The 18866-nt window shown below is 37.5% G+C and overlaps 1 protein-coding gene across 1 annotated transcript in view; it reads left to right on the top strand.

Moving 5' to 3' along the window:
- NUP155 (nucleoporin 155) overlaps window positions 1-18866 on the top strand; it is a 37607-nt gene that overhangs the window by 11517 nt on the left and 7224 nt on the right. Inside the window, exons 11-31 of the mRNA XM_072416609.1 lie at window positions 1103-1255; window positions 1974-2074; window positions 2391-2561; window positions 2673-2783; window positions 4141-4235; window positions 5368-5456; window positions 6703-6765; window positions 7892-8042; window positions 8898-8964; window positions 9534-9649; window positions 9733-9836; window positions 10937-11070; window positions 11551-11742; window positions 12186-12324; window positions 12742-12877; window positions 13237-13390; window positions 14289-14393; window positions 14495-14649; window positions 15615-15744; window positions 16814-16927; window positions 18157-18277. Coding sequence (XP_072272710.1) covers window positions 1103-1255; window positions 1974-2074; window positions 2391-2561; window positions 2673-2783; window positions 4141-4235; window positions 5368-5456; window positions 6703-6765; window positions 7892-8042; window positions 8898-8964; window positions 9534-9649; window positions 9733-9836; window positions 10937-11070; window positions 11551-11742; window positions 12186-12324; window positions 12742-12877; window positions 13237-13390; window positions 14289-14393; window positions 14495-14649; window positions 15615-15744; window positions 16814-16927; window positions 18157-18277 — 2601 coding nt within the window. The remainder of the gene's footprint in view (window positions 1-1102; window positions 1256-1973; window positions 2075-2390; window positions 2562-2672; window positions 2784-4140; window positions 4236-5367; window positions 5457-6702; window positions 6766-7891; window positions 8043-8897; window positions 8965-9533; window positions 9650-9732; window positions 9837-10936; window positions 11071-11550; window positions 11743-12185; window positions 12325-12741; window positions 12878-13236; window positions 13391-14288; window positions 14394-14494; window positions 14650-15614; window positions 15745-16813; window positions 16928-18156; window positions 18278-18866) is intronic.

The following is an 18866-nucleotide window of genomic DNA, read 5'->3' as shown; positions in this document are numbered from 1 at the left end:
TACACTCGTATAAATATGTTTATACATTTCTACAGATCTCAAATTCAACATTTTCACTTTACATAAAACATTTTTTTTCATATAAGGGTTGTTTTGTTTTAACACCCTTGCAGAACCTCCCCTTTGAAGCACAAAGCCTCCCAGGATACCTATGTCAAGCATCCTGGAAGGCTCTTGGCTGGTCTTACTGCGCATATCCTAATCTCGGGCATGCGCAGAAGGAGCCCTTTCTTTAATGGAAGAAAAAAATTGTCGATCTCATGCATGCGCAGTGAGATCAACAATCTTTTTTCCCATCTATGTCACCAGATTCTGCACAGTGCGAGATCGAGGATGTCGTAAGAAAAACCCATAGGAAGAGACAAGATGTTGATGCCAGGCGCTTCCTCTGCCCCTGGCCTAAGACTGATATCAAGTCGATGCGGGACCCAAATGAAGAAACCTCCTGTCAGATCTGCGGGATTAATATGTTTTTGTATTTAGTTTTTTTGTATACTTTGGGCCATTTTAGGCTGGATTCCAATTTGCAGTTTTTATGGCTGATTCTACATTAAGGGAAGATTACTGCTGCTGCTGTTTTAAAAACTTTAAATATTCACCAAAACCTTTTTTATTGATGCAAACTAAATAGTCAACTTATACTGGTGCAATCCTTCATGTTTAAAAATATATACACATGACAGTTGTGAAAATCCAAACTTCTTTTATGTTCAACTGAGGAAGATATAAGGATACAAATGCAAACTAATTTGAAGCCATGTTTTGCAGCAGTTGTATTTACTTTGCAATTGATGATGGCTCATTTTCTGCGGTTTGGCTTTAAATTGTGTTGCACTTCCAAATCAATTGGTCTACCCTGCTTTATTACTGAACTCCAGACAGATCTCTAAATAAATAAAACAGATAAAATGCATATATGTGAGTTTAAGCAGCCAGTCACTAGATCCAAGCACTGTCACATGTACAAACGACCGATGTCCGTGTCCATTTTGCAAGGAGAGGCAAGATGAGGTTGGGGGGGGGGGGGTTACTTGGTTTTTGTTAGGTTAGTCCATATGATTTTAGTAAATGTAAAACTTTTCTTTTTTTTCCTGTCTTCCAGGCGTCCGTCTGTACTTTACTACTGGACCATTTAAACAGCCAGCAACCCGTCCAAGCACACTGGCATTGGTGCATGTTCGACTGCCGCCAGGATTCTCAGCCTCCTCCAATGTAGAAAAGCCATCAAAAGTACACAAAGCTCTTTATACCAATGGTGGGTTGTTTATTCAGGCAGCTCAGTATGTTCAAATGTCCACTGACTGTAGGTTATCTTTAATAAAAATGTTACTTATTAGTTAGTTAATGGGCATATTCAATAGTCTATTTGTTGCTTTTCCATTTGGTCTAGCTCTAGAAAGCAATCTTGCTGTGGGTGAAATGTTCTGCTTTATTAAAGTTGTATGTATTTTATTTTCAGATTATTTATGTATTATCATGTATCGATATATTTCTTTCATATTACACAGCACTTTATTGTGACTAACTGTCCCTCAAAGAAGCTTGCAATCCAATGCCCTTGCATTGCATGTCTCAAATCAGTTTTAAGGTCAAGCCATTTGGATACTTCAGGGGTAAACCTCCTGAAAGTATATCTATAGTTAGTTCCTGTATCTGCATCATACATATTTTAGTTTATCTCTCACCTTGCTGCATGTTGTTTTTTGGAGAATTCCATGACAGGAACTAACACACAGATCTGGCAGAAACACCTAAAAGTTCCAGGTGCAGAGTTATCCACACTACCTTATAACCGTAACTTTTCGATTGGATGACTGTTTTAAGACTTTTCACTTTTCTTGGGTGGAGGAGATCAAGGTTTAGCCAGAATATAGACAATCAGAGTTTTGGGTTTTTCACTATTTTGCATTTGTAAAATTGTAACAAAATACTCCTGTTCTTACATAAGAATATTGACATTGTGTCTATGCCAGGTGTTTTACTGATGGCCGCATCAGAAAATGAGGATCATGATATTTTATGGTGTATCAACCATGATTCATTTCCATTTCAGAAGCCATTGATGGAGATACAGGTAAGAACATACCTAAACCTTCATCCCATTTTCTGGATTTTAACACAATTCTTTAAGGAAACACAGAATCCAAGTAGACAGTCAGTCATTTTTTTTCCTTTGCTTTATTTTCTGACTTTAGAAATTAGCCTTTTGTTTAAAAGTGTACAGTCGATTCAAAATAGACTCACTCCCTTTAATAATGAAGAATAATGTTTCCAGCTTAGGTTACAGTAGGTTTTTTCTACAGTGTCCAAGGACAGATTTTTACTTTTTTGCCATATACTTCACTTTAGCTGATTGCTTCACATACCCATTGTGGCTTTATTTAATACAGGTAACTATTCCTGTGGATGGCCATTCCTGGGCACTTTCTTCCATTGATGAAGGCCAGGTGGAAAAGATCACAACTCCATTGAACAAAGACATCATCCCAGTTACTGACTCCCCTGTTATAATTCGCCAGCACATGGTCTCAGCAAAGAAGTTTGTTCTGCTCTCTGCAAAGGTTTGTTTCTTGTTTTACCTCACTCTTCTTTATTGGTATTAACTTAGAGCCCTATGAAAGAAATGTTGTTGGTGATGTGCTGTTTACGCATTTATGCTTATATTTATGCAGGGGAGTCACATCTTTCACAAGCTCAGACCTGTAGATCAGCTGCGACACCTTCTCGTTGCCAATGGTGGAGGAGATGGCGAAGAAATTGAGCGGTTCTTTAAATTACATCAGGTAACTTTATTATGACTGGTAAACATTCATTTTTGTCATTAGTTTTCCTTGTATAAAATATTGCATATACATCTTTATATTTATCCTTCATACAGCAGAGGGGCGTACATACTTGCTTGGTACATGGTACTTTATTGCTTTCCTCTGAACTGGATTAAAGAATCTCAGATAAAATTCAGCTGCATTCCTCAGAGGAGAGAAACACAGAGCTGGTACTGAATTTAAGTTTCAGCTTTCAGAAGCTTCAAAGCTTGTGTAGAGCTTTCTTATTTGAAAGCCTGACGTGTTCTTCAGACACTGTACATTAACAAAAGTTAGGAATAAATAAATGAAGGAAAAAGTATGGAAGTAAAGGCTAAGTATTATATTTAGCCTACCTAGCAGAAAAAAGTTGCTGAAAGCGGTAACCCCGAGTCACACTCTGGGTAGGTAAACCTATGGGAAAGTAAGTAAATGCAGCCTTACCTGATCTGCCGGTGTCCCGCGTTGTCCATCACAGTGATTTCTGCCTTCTTCTCTCTTCCGTCGTCTTCTGTACACGATAAGTCACCGGGGCAGTTCCTGGTGACGTCCGTGCGTGTGTATGTTGCCTGTGGGGCGGGAAATTCAAAATCCATTTGTATTGCATTCAATACAGAATAACTGTATTTAATGCAATACATTGGATTTATATGTGTAAAAGCAGTACATTGTTTTCAAGAACATTTATTTTACAGTATAATAAAATAGTATGAGTATAACATTTATTTTTATTTTTTTTTTAAATTTAAAAAAAAATTACATTTATTTATTCTTTTTACATGATTTTGTGTTTCAAACTTTTATGTACTCATACTAATATAATATACTGTAAACTAAATTTTTATCAAAAACTGTACAAAAATGTACCGCTTTAAGACATATATAACCGGAAAGAAATCAACCGCTAGGGAGGTTAAAGTGGAGCAATATACAAACTTATTATATCAAGTCCGCTCCCCATTACAACTCTGTGGCGTATGGGCTAAATGCGTAGACAAAAACATCTAGTAATATCATAGTACTGTTCGATGTCTTGTGACCTGATATATTCCAACATACTATGCTAATTTTGTTTTAGTTAATGTTGTTTAAATAATATTTGGTAATACATTTATTACATTATTTATTACCTTAGTAAAACAATATACCAGGAACAATACTTATTAGAAATACACTGCATTTAAACATGGCAGAGGTTCAGGGGCCCCCGATCTAATTATAACTAAAGAACTATTTATTGCTTTGGATACACTAAGCATAATGGAAAGTTTGGTGCTGCATGTGTGTTTCTAGCTTTGTGCACAGTTGATTTGTGTTCCTTACTTTTCTTTTAAAGGAGGATCAGGCTTGTGCATCATGTTTAATACTGGCATGCTCCTCTTCTGCATCTGATCGTGAAGTTTCCTCCTGGGCTACACGTGCATTCTTCAGGTATTTCTAAAGTACATGTATAAATCTTTTTTTCTATTATCAGAATCTCATTACCTGAATGTTGTCTTGTTTTTTGTTTTCCTTATTTTCTAAATGAAACAGAAGTAAGGATAATTCGGCTAAAGGCAGTCATTTTTTTCTGGTCATTTTGCATTTGACCTTCATTCAGCAGTTTTTAAAATGCTTTATGTTGATGTCAGACAGGCGACTCTGCTGCTCTAGGATATTTCTTCCTTTCTGGCCCCAAATACGTTTGGATTGCTAGTAATAGGGGCAGTGAGGGATTTACATCCTGGCCTTCTATTAAGGGAGTAATTTCATTGGGACTAGCAAGAGATCTTTTAACAATCCCACCCGTGTGTTATGGCCCTATGGGAATGCAGATTTTTATTAAAGTTTATTAGAGTACACAGATTCCATTCATTTTACGTCTTTTTAGCACTGATCTTTCAGCTTATTGCATGGGTTTAAAACTAGTGTTGGTGTTTGAATTCAAGTTGTCCTTATATTTAACCCAAAAATGGCTGTTCGAATTCGGGTGGACCCGAAAAAAAAGATTCAACGGTAAAAATTGGGATAAAAAAAAGAGAAACTCTATCCAAGAACACATACAGCTAGTAAAGGGGTGCAAGAGCAATCTGATTGCTCTTGGAGCCCTTAATAGTCCCTAAAAATAACTTGAATTCTCCCACTATTGACTTCAATGGTGTTCGCATTCGGCATCACCCGAACAATATCTCACTATTCAATCAAATAGCTGTTGAATCGAATAGTGAGATATTCGACCAACACTAGTTATACCTTCCAGGTGGTTCAAACTTGACCTGGTGTATGCCCTGCTAAATGTAGGGGCTGTACCTTCAGTGAAAGTCTATATTTGGTCTGTTCTGGTCCCCATCGAAAAGAATTTTCCAGTGCAAATGTTTTGTTTTTTACCAGTGTAATATTTTTTCCTGCACTGGATTGCAGTTGTATTACCCTGGTTATTTGTATTTGTGAATATATAAAAAGCCTATTCAAATGTTTACAATGCAAATTGCCTCATCTTTCATCTTTTGATCAGTTGTAATCTTTGGAAGAGAACCCATTAGCTAATTTTTTACCTTGGCTTTTTTTTTTATTCTTTATATAGATATGGTGGGGAATCTCAGATGCTTATGCAGTCTTCACTGCCGGCCCCCAGCAATGTAGGGCCAATATTTGGTTCCCCAGTGCCTGTGGGTAAGTAATATCTCTATGTAGGTCTAGATTACGTATTTTAAGAAAAGTGATGGCAAAGGCTGGTAGAAAGGAGGTGGACAGAGTGTCATAGGTATAGAAGGAAGTAGAGTAGTAGATGGTATGCATTTAGCCAGGTAACATGTTTCCCAGGTACAGCTTGACTAGAACTAATGACACAAAGAAGCTGGATTTGACACTGGGATTATAATCTGAATTTTGTTTGAGTTTCATGACTCAGATCACTGAACTTGTAAAGACCATATAAATGAGCAATTCTCCTTCATGGTGTGCAATATTAGTCATTCAGACCTTTTCATAAACTTTAGTTTTCTTATAATGGAATCTCATCCGTTTTATAACTTGAAGGTTTTCACTTGCTTAAACTATGCACGCATCAGTGTGGGAAATTGCGTAAATGTAGACTGTCCTTTTTACTTTTGGGAGCCTCTTCCTGTCCTCTCAGCATTGTCTCAAGAGTTTTTTGGAACATTTAGATGCTGAAAAATATCTATTACCCTACAGCTTACATTTCTGCCCATCATGGCAATGTCTTACTTGGTAGACACTGCTGGATGAATGGTTCTTTTTCCTTGCTGTACGTTATCATACAGTTTTGTTCTAGCTTCTAAATGTCTGTACCCTGTTATGTGCTTTTAAACACCTAAAAAAGAATTGGTGTTTGTAGAATACTTTTTAAGGGATATAAAGCAAACCTCTTATGTGGCCTCTGGTTTCTCATTACTCCATACTTTCCTTGGCAAAAATAAAAGGGGAAAGTGTAATTCTTAATTTGCAAGAAGTATTTTGCCTCCTACCCTTTTATTGGCTTCCTCACACTAGCTGCTGGCTGACACCAGTGAAGCTGTATTGCATAGAGCTCTTGGCACTAGGGAGAAGTCTTGGTGCAAAATGGTAGTTGCAGTCACACAAGTGCCAGTGACCTGCCTAGGGACTATTGAGTGCCAGGTAATGTGAACATCCCATCAACTACCTTGTCTGTTTGAGAAAACATTATAGATCTGTACAGAATAACACAAATATTCCCCCAAATAATCACAATTGAATATATATGTGGAAGCCATACATATGCCTACCAAACTTCACCTAAGCCATGCTATGATAGCTGTAAGTAAGGGTTGATTGAATTAAATCCAGGCATCATCTTGATTTATCCTTATTTAAACCTGTAAATTTTCTGTAATTTTCTCTTTTCTTAAGTAATAAAGGCTTATTTTTTTCTTTTAAGGATCTCCAATGCACTTAAGCACTCCCATGCCAAACCCTAGTTTCCTGGGAACACCACAACAAGGTATTTTTCTGCTTAATCGTTTATGAATGATTTGAGTAACTTTAACCTCCATGGCAGTACTCTTGAGTGTGGCTCAGGGTCAATTTTCAGTCAATTACCAAAAGCAGTAACACCGAGCCACACTTGTCCTGAGACTTACACCCTGACAGATGGCATATACATGGACTGATAATGTCAGAAAGTTATAGACTGGAAGAAATTCTGTAATTTCAGGCAGATATAAAAATCACAAATAAATGCTGTTCTGAATTTATGAATACATAAACACATGTAGCTTTTTGTTTTGTTTGTTTTTTTAATGCAGGCAGTGTAAGGCTACTTACACACGTTCAATAATTGTCGTTCAATAATTGTCGTTGGAAAGGATCTTTCATGATCCTTTCCATCGACAAAAGATGGAACGATGCATGAACGAGTGCTGTACATACAGCGTTATGCTCAATGCAGGGTGGGAGAAAGATGAAGCGGCACCCCACTGCGCACTCTTCCTTCCATCCTTAAAGCAAAGTTCAAACTAGGAGAGGGAAAGGCCCGCAGTCAGTTTACAGAGCATGCGGTTACGAGAGTGCAAGGTAGCAGTGTTGAGGTCATAAGTGTGCTCCTAAATTTCTAGTTCAGTTTAAAATGCCTAATGCTGTTTCTGTTGTTGTCTCATTTTGCCAGTAACTAAACAGCAGTTTAGTAAAGTACTGAAAAACCTAATCATTGCAGAAATCCAATGTGCTCTTGCTTACCTTTGCTATCTGCTTCTGTTGCACATGATTGTGCTCCTGCAAGCAGTACAATGAGTAAATGCTGACTGAACAAGTGTTAAAGAGTGAATAAGTGTTTAAGAGAGGATCTCGAAGTGTAAATTAAAGGAAAAAATGTCTTGGGGGGGGGGGGGGTCGTAGGTAAAAGTGGAGATCCACTACACTATCAAATGGATTTAGGTACACTTGTTGGAATGTGCCCTGTTGGATCACCTTTTGACCTGTGCACTGCTGGAGTAGTTCCTTAAGGGTTACATCAGTCCTTGAAAGGAAAGCTTAACAAACTTAACAACTGGAGAAATAATTTAGATAGTGACACTGTAAAAATGAAATAACTTTGAGTGCGTTGACCAGTTTTTGTTTTTGTCCGGTAGGTATCTATCCGCCTGCTGTATCTACGCCATTGTATACACTAGGGACTCCTACACAGCAGTCTGCAGCTCCATTGGCGGGTATCATGGGACCAGAGGTCATCTTTTCAGGAAAGCACAATGGAATTTGCATCTACTTCTCTCGTATTATGAAGTGAGTTCTTAAATAACAATATTCTAGACCAAGGGTTGGCAAACTCCGGCCTTTAGGCCAGATACAGCCTAGCTGGTAGTTCGTTTTGGCATAAAGCCCCCTGGCCAATCCGGCCTTAATCAAATTTGTGTTGCAGAAAAGACCAATTGCATCATGCCAAATTTGTGTCAAAGCTGATGGTGGTATTTTGATTTGGTGCACATGGCTGATTTTATATTCATATTTATTGAGATTAGATGATCGGTATTGCACTATAAATTCTATTAGCTAAGGAGACAGTTTTGTGGGTGTTAAAGTTAGCACTATAGATAAGTCAGCCTTTAGAAAATGTATGTTGATAGACAGACAGTGGGGTATTGTATGCTTACCTCTGGTGTATCCACCTTTTCGCTATACTATATTGTAAAGAAAAAGCTGGGCTCCAGAATAGTGTAGACCAAGGATATAAAAAAAAAAAAATAATATATGCTAGCATTGTGTAATAACTCTGCAAGGGCCTTCATCCATTCTTCTAAACGTTGCCCTATTTTTATTCTTGTCGACAGCAAGAAGCCAGTTAGTTTTGTTTAATTGCTCACAAGTAACTTGCCTATAAGATGAGAGAGCAGAATGACAAATAGATAAGTTGATCAGTCTGTCCCTTCTCATTTATTTGATTGATTTGAGTCATTATATTTATCAAGAAAGTTATTTAGACAAATGCAGGACATTGGATCTAATGTAGACCACATTCAATTCCTCGATTAATCCCTGGACAGGGTTCTCCAGATGCTCCATTTTACAAGTATATTGGCTAGTAATTTTTTATCTTAGTTACCAAAAAGTACTTATGTGCCCTAATGTTCCTATTTTCAGTAACATCTGGGATGGAAGTGTAGCTGTTGAAAAAACTTTCAAGGTTGGCAATAGAGACGTCATAGCGGTAAGTTTGCTAAGCGGTTGAGATCTCATTACTATTGGTCTGACGAAATACTGCCTGAAATATTCATTAAACTGACAGTATTCTCTGTCCATTTATATTCCTGTCAGTGTGTATTAAAGAGGTCTTCCTACAGATTTTACCCATACCGAAGAGCTCAGTCACCTGTTCATTTAATTTTCTTTTAGGTGCTTGTGTTTAGATGAGCAAAATTATGGTGGCTAACTCTATGCTTTGGCATATAGGCAATCTTGCCTATTGCTCTTTTAATTTCCAGCCTTAATTGCTTACAGGTACTTGTTAGAATATAAATATTGGGGTTGCCATTATAAATTATTTTTTTTAGTTATATGCTCAGGGTTATATATTCTCCCTTTACTAGTTAGAGAACTCTTGCATTCAGCACCCCTCCTTCTCCAGAATAATTTTATCATTTGCCCACTTGTTTCAACTCCCCCTTTCTCCATCTACTGGGGAATGTTCAGATACTGTGTGCATACCTGCTTATATGGAATAACAAACCCTTCACTGTCTTTTGATTCAATGATTTCCTCTAATCTTTTGTCTTGCAGATCGATAGTAGTGTCTCCCCGCAGATATTGGAATCTGTACACCAAGAGCTTAAAGGTCTGTTGGAATTTCTAGATAGAAACTCACAATTTGCTGCAGGCTCCTTAGGCAACCCAAGGTGAGACAAAAGGTATAAATATATGTATCACCATTGTCAGGGAAGCCATGATTGCCATAAATCAAAAATTACTCTTTTTAAAGTTTTGGAACTCCAGTGAACATCCAGCAGAGGCTAGTTGGCCTTGGGCGTCATGATATGGGGAGCTCTCAGCAAGTCCAGCAGGAACTTCAAAGGAAATACCACAGTGAGTAATGATGCTGTTAAAATAATCAGGGTAAATGCTGTTGGATCAACGTTTCCAGAAATGTTATATGAAAGCATTAGGGCAGCATTAGGAGTCATTTGGTCTTTTGTGCTTGCAGGAAACACAAAACAAGACAATTCCAAAATGAATAGTGCCATAAGATATTCCTTGTAATCACCAGACTTGGGGGTTGTATTTCAGCAAACCAGTCAAAGAACTGCTTTGTCTAGCAGAGTATTTCTTTGCATAAATAACAAGGCTAATTAAACATAATCACAAGCCACTTGACAAGTCAAATACTTCTTATACACACTATATGGCCTAAAGTTCTTTTTTTTTTACAATTGATAATCACACCCATAGAAGTTTTTTGGACATCCAATTTTAAATCCATGGGCATTTATATGGAGATGTCTACTAATCCATTCCTCCCCTTTTGACAAAATTTTGAATGTGGTTGTGGGAAATTGTGACTATAAATACAAAGAAAATGTAAGGTTAGATGCTGACTTTGCATGGCAAGACCTGCCTTGTAGTTGGCATTCCTTTTTATCCAAAAGGTGTTCATTATGGTTGTGATCAAGGCTTTGAGCAAGCCACTTAGATTTCTCCCTACCTTTGCAAGCCATGTGTTTATGGGGCTGGTTTTGAGCACAGGGGAACAAATGGGCCTTTCCCAGGATTGGAAGTGTACATTTGTTTAAAATGTCTCTTTAAATGTGCTTTAGCTTCAACAGTATCTTTTACTGAAAACGCTGTAAGTTAATAATTTTTAGTTGTATCCATATAATTGTATCACATAGTGTGTTTGTCAGGTGTCAAAAAAACTTTTGTCCATATAATCATTATAAGTTGTGCAATAAACAGATTGCCTGGAGTTAGGTTTAGTGCCAGCTTTTATCTTTACTGCAGTTTTCCTTTTATCCTTAATAACTTATTTCTTTAATTCTGAATTCCCCTACATTAACTGCTGAGGAATTTTAAGCTGTAAAAACAAATAATAAAGAGCCTTACAAAAGGTGATGGTAGGAACTCGCTGTGCTTTCATTGCTGTGGATTCAGTTGTTGGCTAGTGATCTAACCACTTTTTTTTCCTCCAGATGAGGCCCAGCTTGCAGAAAAGATCTCACTCCAGGGGATCCACCAGCTGGTCAAGAAGACTTGTCAAGCTTTAGCACTTTGGAAATTGCTCTGTGAGCACCAGTTCAGTTATATAGCAGCAGAGTTACAGAAGGTTGGTCCTTGTATGTTAACAACAGGGATATCTTCTTTGCCTTGAGTTACCGTGTAGTCTGACATTTTTTGGCATCCAAAACCACACTGTATTTTTAGTTGCTGCATGTTAATGTCACAATAGTTTATTTTTAGAGCTTGATTATCTGTGGAGAAGTATTGTTTTCACCATAGGCTTCTCTCCTGGTAGTTTGGCTTTATATATAGTGCAGGTATGGAAATATATACATACTCACCCTGAACTAAAATCTCAAAACGTGGTAGCTTTCAAGACTACCTTTGAACTACACATCCTCTTCTCTAGTGTAAAGGAGTTGAAGTCTGGATAGTAGTAGTGGACTTGCAATGCAACTAACTGTAATGCACTTTATGGTGTGCTGTGGTGCCAGAGAATCAGGTCTTACTTTGTCTCATGAAATCCTAAATATCTACTGCTTTATGCGATGAGATGCCATAACTGTTCTTCTCTTTATTTTGTCAGGAGCTACAAGAGCAGCTGAAGATCACCACCTTTAAAGATCTTGTGATCAGAGACAAGGAGTTAATAGGCGCTCTTATTGCATCATTAATCAATTGTTATATCAGGGACAATGCGGCTGTGGATGGAATTAGCTCTCACTTGCAAGATGTGTGCCCCCTGCTATACAGCCCTGATGATGCTATATGCTCCAAGGTATGTAATGCAACTAAAAAGGTATACATCATCGGGATAATATGTTAAATAATTGAGGAGATTCTCCCCTCAATTAGCGTACAGATTCACTATAATTATCTAATTATGTGAAAAATAAATTCCTGTTTATTACATTTGCTCAAATGGTATTCAAATCGAGCAAGATACAGTTTACTAAGATTCTCAATTGCTTAAAGAAATTAAGTACAACTTAGTAAGTATTCCTGAGTTACTGTAGCATTTACCAAAAATAATGTAGTCACTTGATGTTCCATTCTATGTCTTTGCATGTTCAAGCCAGATTTTTTTTTAAACTGGGTGGGAAGAAGCTGTAGGTGGGTGGCAGCCCCTGTATTATGACCCAACTCTTCAGTAACCACCCAAAAACCGTGGCTTACATATTATCTCCATCAAATGACCATGTGCTTTGTTTTACACACTAGGCAAACGAGCTTCTGCAAAGATCCCGCCAGGCACCAAACAAATATGACAAAGAACGGATGCTGCGAGAGTCACTACGGGAATACCAAAAGATCAGTCAGCAGGTTGACTTGGTGAATGTCTGTGCTCAGTATAGACAAGGTAGAGTTTCATTGACCATCTTGTTATTTAAATTGGTCAGAATTTGTTTGCAGAGGCATGATTACTTAAAACAAGGCTATTGACCTGCTTTTCTTTTTAGAATTGTAGCTAACACTATTTATCGGTCAGTTGTTGTATTTGCAAATGCATGCAACAAACTATATGTGAAGTCACAATACTGTGCAAAAGCATCGCAGTGTTGTTACTGACCCAAAACTTTGGTAGACATCCACATAGAGAAATAGACTGAAATGTAACCTGACTATCTGGGAATGGAGCTGGGTACAGAATTTTTATATTTTGTTTTCAAATCTGTCTTTTCAGATTTTTAGGTCACTAATCACAAATGCTGGTATTATTTTTTTTTTTGCTGTAGATGAAAGAGGAAAATTGTTCTGATTTATTTCTTTTTTGCAGTGCGTTTCTATGAGGGCGTTGTAGAGCTCTGTCTTACTGCTGCTGAGAAGAAAGATCCCCAGGGTCTAGGTCTACACTTCCACAAGAATGGGGAGCCAGAAGAAGATTCAGCTGGTTTACAAGCATATCAAGAAAGGTACTGTATGTATTGGGTCAGATAGCAGGGATCTGTTAAAAGCATCTGTTAAAATACACTACATCTAGTTATTTATTAATGTGCTTAATAGAGTGATAATGTGTATTATAACAGGTCATTAGCACAGCACATTCAGCCTATTTCTTTGGAGAACAACTTGACTTTGAACAGTCCCATAATTAAACACATATAAATCATTATTGGCTCCCAGATCCAACTGCCATCCAAAGACCGACTGTTGACACCTAAGAATACAATTGGTACAACACTTGTATCTACTATAGAATTTGTTGTAGTGCTCTTAGGTTGTATTTATTAACTAAAACGTTGCAAATTCATTGTTTTTGTCTTCCTTACAGATTAAACTGTTACAAATGCATCACTGACACCCTTCAAGAATTGGTGAACCAAAGTAAAGCAGCACCCCAATCTCCCAGTGTACCCAAAAAGCCAGGTCCTCCTGTTTTGTCTTCAGATCCCAACATGCTTAGTAATGAGGAGGCTGGACTTCATGTGAGACATCCATTTATTGTTTATGCTCAGTGTGGTATTGTGTATATGACTGTGTATTTGGCAGTACGTTCCTTACTGCAGTTTCTTGTACTTTTGTGGCCAACCCCTTTTCTTTTCATTTTATTGTCAGTAAAATTACTATCTGGTTAACATTGTCCGTGACTACACTGAAGAGCAGCATCTGCAGATTTCACCAACACCTGGCATTTCTTTCTTTTTAGATAAGCTGAAGCAGTTACATTTTTTCCATTATAACTGAAAAATCCCTTATACCCACATGTATTTCAATATTATATTTACAATACTCAATAGCAGATTATATTGATTGTCACCCTCTGCATGTTTAAGCCACAATTGTGGATTTTTGTGTGCCATGCCTTTTGGGTTTTATACCATACACTTTGGAGGGTAGACACTGGGCAAAAAAGGGAGGTCATTCTGCCCCATTTGGGGGTTTGCACTGGAAGCAAGAGGTTCGTTTTCCAGATGTTACTGAGGTAGGACATTTTAATGTTCCTGTTTTTCCCATTTAAGAAGATTATTATAATGTTTGCCCGTTTTTTTTTATTTTTCCCTCTTGTCTTTCAATATTGTCCCATGATTACCTGGAGATTTTACAGAAATAAACCTTGCATTATTATTAGTTACCCCCAGCTGGCAGAGCAAAGCATTTTATTAGTTCTTTTTTTCTACAAGTCCCATTGAGGTAATTTGTGCTTCAATTCATAAAACTGCCAATTTCATCCTTGAAGAAACTCTTTAACGCCATTTACACAAACCCTCGGGCATTCTGATCTTTTGTTTAAAAAAAATTAATAAACTTGTGGTTGAAAAATTACCACATATTTTCTATCAAGCAATCTAAAATCAAAAGATGTATTACCTTTTCTAATTTCAGTTTGAACAGATGTTGAAATTGGCTCAACGTTCAACTGATGAACTCTTTAACATTGCCCTGTTTAATTGGCTGATACAAGCAGATCTCACAGACAAGCTGCTGGAGGTGAGTGTGTTTATGTCTAACCATACCTTTTCCTGCATTCCCTGTTTGTATTTCCATATGTGCAGTATTCCCACATATTCACATCCTAATGTATTTTGTAGCTGAACTCTCCATATTTGGAGCCTCATCTTGTGCGCATGGCCAAGCTCGATCAAAACAAAGTTCGCTATATGGATCTTCAGTGGAGATACTATGAGAAGAATCGAAATTTCAGCAGTGCCGCAAGAGTTGTGGCTAAGCTAGCTGACATGCCTAGGTAAACAATGCTATTTCTAGGTTTAAATTCTTTTTTTTTTTTTTTTTTTTTTTTTTCCTTCAGTTTCCTTTAGAGAAACTCTGTAAAAAGTTTAGCATTTAGCCTAAATTCATACATGGAATGGACACATTTTTCTGTGTTACCAGCTAAAGGATTTGTATTTTAGTTTATCTAGTTTTGGTATTTACACAGCTCACCTGCATGGCAAAGCCCTGATTGGCAGGGGATGTGACCTGATTTTTCTCTGCTCCCCTACCAGCTTGTGACTAGAAGATGAAAGTAGAAGCAGCCAACAGATAAGCTTATCTCTGTCAAACTGCTTTCTCCTTCATTCAGCATTTTCCTTGTTAACACATGAGCTCTGCATCATACCCCCAGTCTGATCGCTGCTGCATGAGGTATTGTAAGAAATTAATATCCAGATGGATATGAAGCGTACCTAAAATTAGAATTTTCACTTTACATAAAAAGGTGGACAACCCTTTTATGTACGGTAAATATTCTGTTTTTTTTTTTTTTTTTTTTTTTAAACAAAAAAAAAAAAGGAATGCAGCACCGCCCTCTAGATCTCGATTGCCTAGGTGGTCGAGATTGAATGAGAGTGCCGGGATACCTATGTCAGGCATCTTGGGCGCTCCTTCTGCGCCTGTTTGCACAAAGTAAAATTTGCCGATCTCACGCATGTGCAGTGAGATCGGCAAATTTTTTTTTTTTTCATCCTACATCACCCGACTTCACGCCTGGGTCGGGTGACGTAGGAAGAAAAAGAGAAGCTGGCAGTGCCCAGGACGAATGTCGGGACGACATGGCACCTGATGCAATACGCCCCCGGTAGGGATCTGACTACCCTGCGGGATTGCATTTTTTGCAGTTTTATGTTAACTTGTGTTAAGAACTTGCACTATTTGCACATCTCTATGTTATTTGTAAAATTGGTATAGTTATATGTTTGTCTTCCATTCCAGCACAGACATATCACTGAAGCAGAGGATTGAGTACCTGTCTAGAGCCATCCTGAGTGCCAAAAGCTCTACTGGGGTGTCTTCTCTGCCTTCTGATGGGGAATTCCTGCATGAGTTAGAGGAGAAAATGGAGGTAACGATTCACCATTGCCTGATGTTTGTTATAGAATTGCATATTATCAGTTATGCACTACACCAGTCCACTATAAGAGTCTTCTAAAGTTATATGAAATGCTGCAAATAAAAAAAATAAAAATTGCCAGCTTTGCAGACTGCTTGTTAGGAGTTGTGAACCATTACACATTTCGGACTTTTTGTTACAAATCTGTATAAAGCCCTTTTGGTAGTCTTGATATAAGGTTATGCCTGTAGATTGCAAGGCTTATCTAAATCTATTATAAATCAAATACTCATATCTGTTATATTGTTTGTCCTAATACACCTCAATATCTTATACAATATTTAATACACCTTAATATCTTGTTCAATATCTAATACACCTATCTCTTATTTGTTCTTTATATGCTGTCCCAACCCACCTGAGATTTGGTGCTGTTTTTTATTGGAGTAACCTCGCAATATCAAGCAACAGATTGATTAAAGTATTCTGCATTACATCCTTCAGATAAAATCTGGATAAACACAATTTGATGCTTTATCTTTAAACAGTAGAAATGAGTTACAGAGGATAGTAACTCCTAGACTTTCTACTTTATTACTGTTCCCTGCAACCTTAACATGTGAGCCTATTGGAGTAGATGGGAGAATACAGAGGAGTTTCCTACTGAAACAGGCGGAAAAACAATACTTCCTTTATGAACCATGTAATAGCAACTGTAATGATTGTGAACATTGATGTGCTTGCTGAATAGTATCCCAGTAAACCTTACTGACTTTTACTTGTGTTACAGTGCACAAATTGTACAATAAACACTTCCATGTGTTTTGATGCACTGTTTCTGAACCTGTGCATGTCTTGTTTTATTTGAGTTGGCTGCCTTAATGAAACCTATAAATGCTCAAACTAACATTTATTGACATTCGGAGTGGACAGGTGTGAATCCAGCCAGTAAAATATAAAGGGAATGATGTAAGCATGGTCTAGCTACTTAATGTTATATATACATGCAGAATTTTATCTGATATCTGCTCCTATTTGTTTGTGTTTTAACACATTTTTTTTTTGTTTTGTTTTTTATCAGGTTGCTAGAATACAACTTCAGATCCAGGATACATTAATTAGGCGATATTCAGAACATCCCTCAGTGCAAGATGCTGTGGCACAGCTGGATTCAGGGCTTATGGATGTTACAAAGGTATGTTTTTATAAACACCCTAGAGTAACTAGTCTGTGTATTTTAAAGCCATGGAAACTATGGAAAAAAAATAATAAAAAATAAATGTATGACATCCACCCCAACAGTGGTTGAATGCTTGGTTAGGTCATGGTGGAGGCAGTAAAAAGCACCTGTTACCTAGTGTCCTCTAATACCAATAGTCCTGCATTGTAAGTAAGGAGGCAGAGAGCCCATCTCCAAGATCCCAAAGAATAAGACAGAAGGTATAAGATAAAACATACATTAAAAACCTTCTTATGTGCCCCAATGACAAAAACAAGCATTAAAACTTTGCAATGTACTGGTAGCCCCACTGCAAGAGAACTTATTTATTTTTAGATCTTGGAGTTCAGCTTTAATAATGGACTTTGTTCACACAATATTGCTCCTTCATGTTCACTCCATTCTTGTAAGTGCAATATTTACAAGCTCTTCCTTCCGTGATGGCGTAGTGAGAGAGATAAGCTTGTGTGATTTGTGGTTTGGTGGCCCAAGAGGAGCTTAAATGACTCATGTCAGTAGAGTTGTCTTTTAATATATTCACTTACACGCACTGAGGGCAGCCTGTCTGGTACAATATTTTTACTTTCTTGTACCAGCCATCATTATCCAGTCCTGCCTGGTTATTGCACAGCTGTTGTGGGGGGAAAAACACCATAAACTTGCATCTTGGTGATATACATTCATATGATGCACTGTATTGCACTGGTTTGCTGGAGGCCACCATGAGTATGGGGCCACAGTGCACATGTTCAGTAGAAAGAGGACCCGCCAGAAAAAGCTTTTGTTGCAAAAACTGTGCAACACCTGACAGGTTCTCACAGGGTATATCGACAGAAAAGGGACAAAACTATTTTTTAAACCAGGCATCATGGTAATATTTGGTAATATAAAAAAAACTGATTTCTAAAAGTATACTTGTCCTTTAAAGATAATGATCATTTATGAAGTGCAACATTATCTTCTCCATTGATCTGGATTTTGGATATAGCAAATATTCCAGTATTCACCTGTCTTGTTCCAGGTGAGTGACTTACTAAATAGTAAAGCAAGGCAAGTATGGCGGTCCATAACTTTCTTTAGAAACAAGACACAATTTTAAAACTTTTCATGTACTTTTGATAACAATGAAGAAGTCATACTATATATATGATCTGATCATGCACTGCTGCCAATCTAAAAGTTTATTTTTCTCTATTACTTTCCAGTTATATGGGGAATTTGCTGATCCATTCAAGCTGTCAGAGTGCAAGCTGGCAATTATTCACTGTGCTGGTCATTCAGACCCCATCCTGGTGCAGAATTTGTGGCAGGAAATCATAGAAAGAGGTAAAGATATTGCATTCTTTCAATGTGGAATGAGTTTTATCTTGAACACCAGGGAAGGAAAGTTGTTTGTCAGTACTTCTGAATAAAGCGGTTAACAATTTTTGCCGCCTTTGTTGCAATCAGAAGGCATCTTGCATGATTACCAGTACTTAAGAGGAAACCATACAGAGGAATATGCTGGATTCTTTTGCTGACCTCGCTCTGAAATTATTAGATTCCTGTCTGACTGCATGCTTTGAGACACTTGACCAAGGTCAAAACGTATTTGTAATGAAGGGCTAATAATGTAGGGTTCCACATACTGCAGCCAAAATGTTATGACTCATTTTTATAATATGGGCTGCAGATCTTTTTCTTGCTCACTCAGATTGACCAATGATAGTCTATTTTAGTCTATTTTCTCTAGGAGAGCAATAATTATTCAGGCCTAATGTATTGAAAAGACTGGATCAGCTTGACAGCAAGGCATTTAGTATTTTTAGCAAAACAGGAATGTTGTTGTTACTTTCTAAGCACAGACTTCCTTTAAAAGGAAACCTGCATTAAAAAAATACTGAGTGCATGTTGGCTTTTCTGTAGTTTTCACTTC

This window comes from Pyxicephalus adspersus, chromosome 6 (genome assembly GCF_032062135.1).
Source record: "Pyxicephalus adspersus chromosome 6, UCB_Pads_2.0, whole genome shotgun sequence".
Lineage (NCBI taxonomy): Eukaryota > Metazoa > Chordata > Amphibia > Anura > Pyxicephalidae > Pyxicephalus > Pyxicephalus adspersus.
Note: the sequence above shows the minus strand (reverse complement) of the source record. Positions and strands in the feature narration are given on the sequence as shown.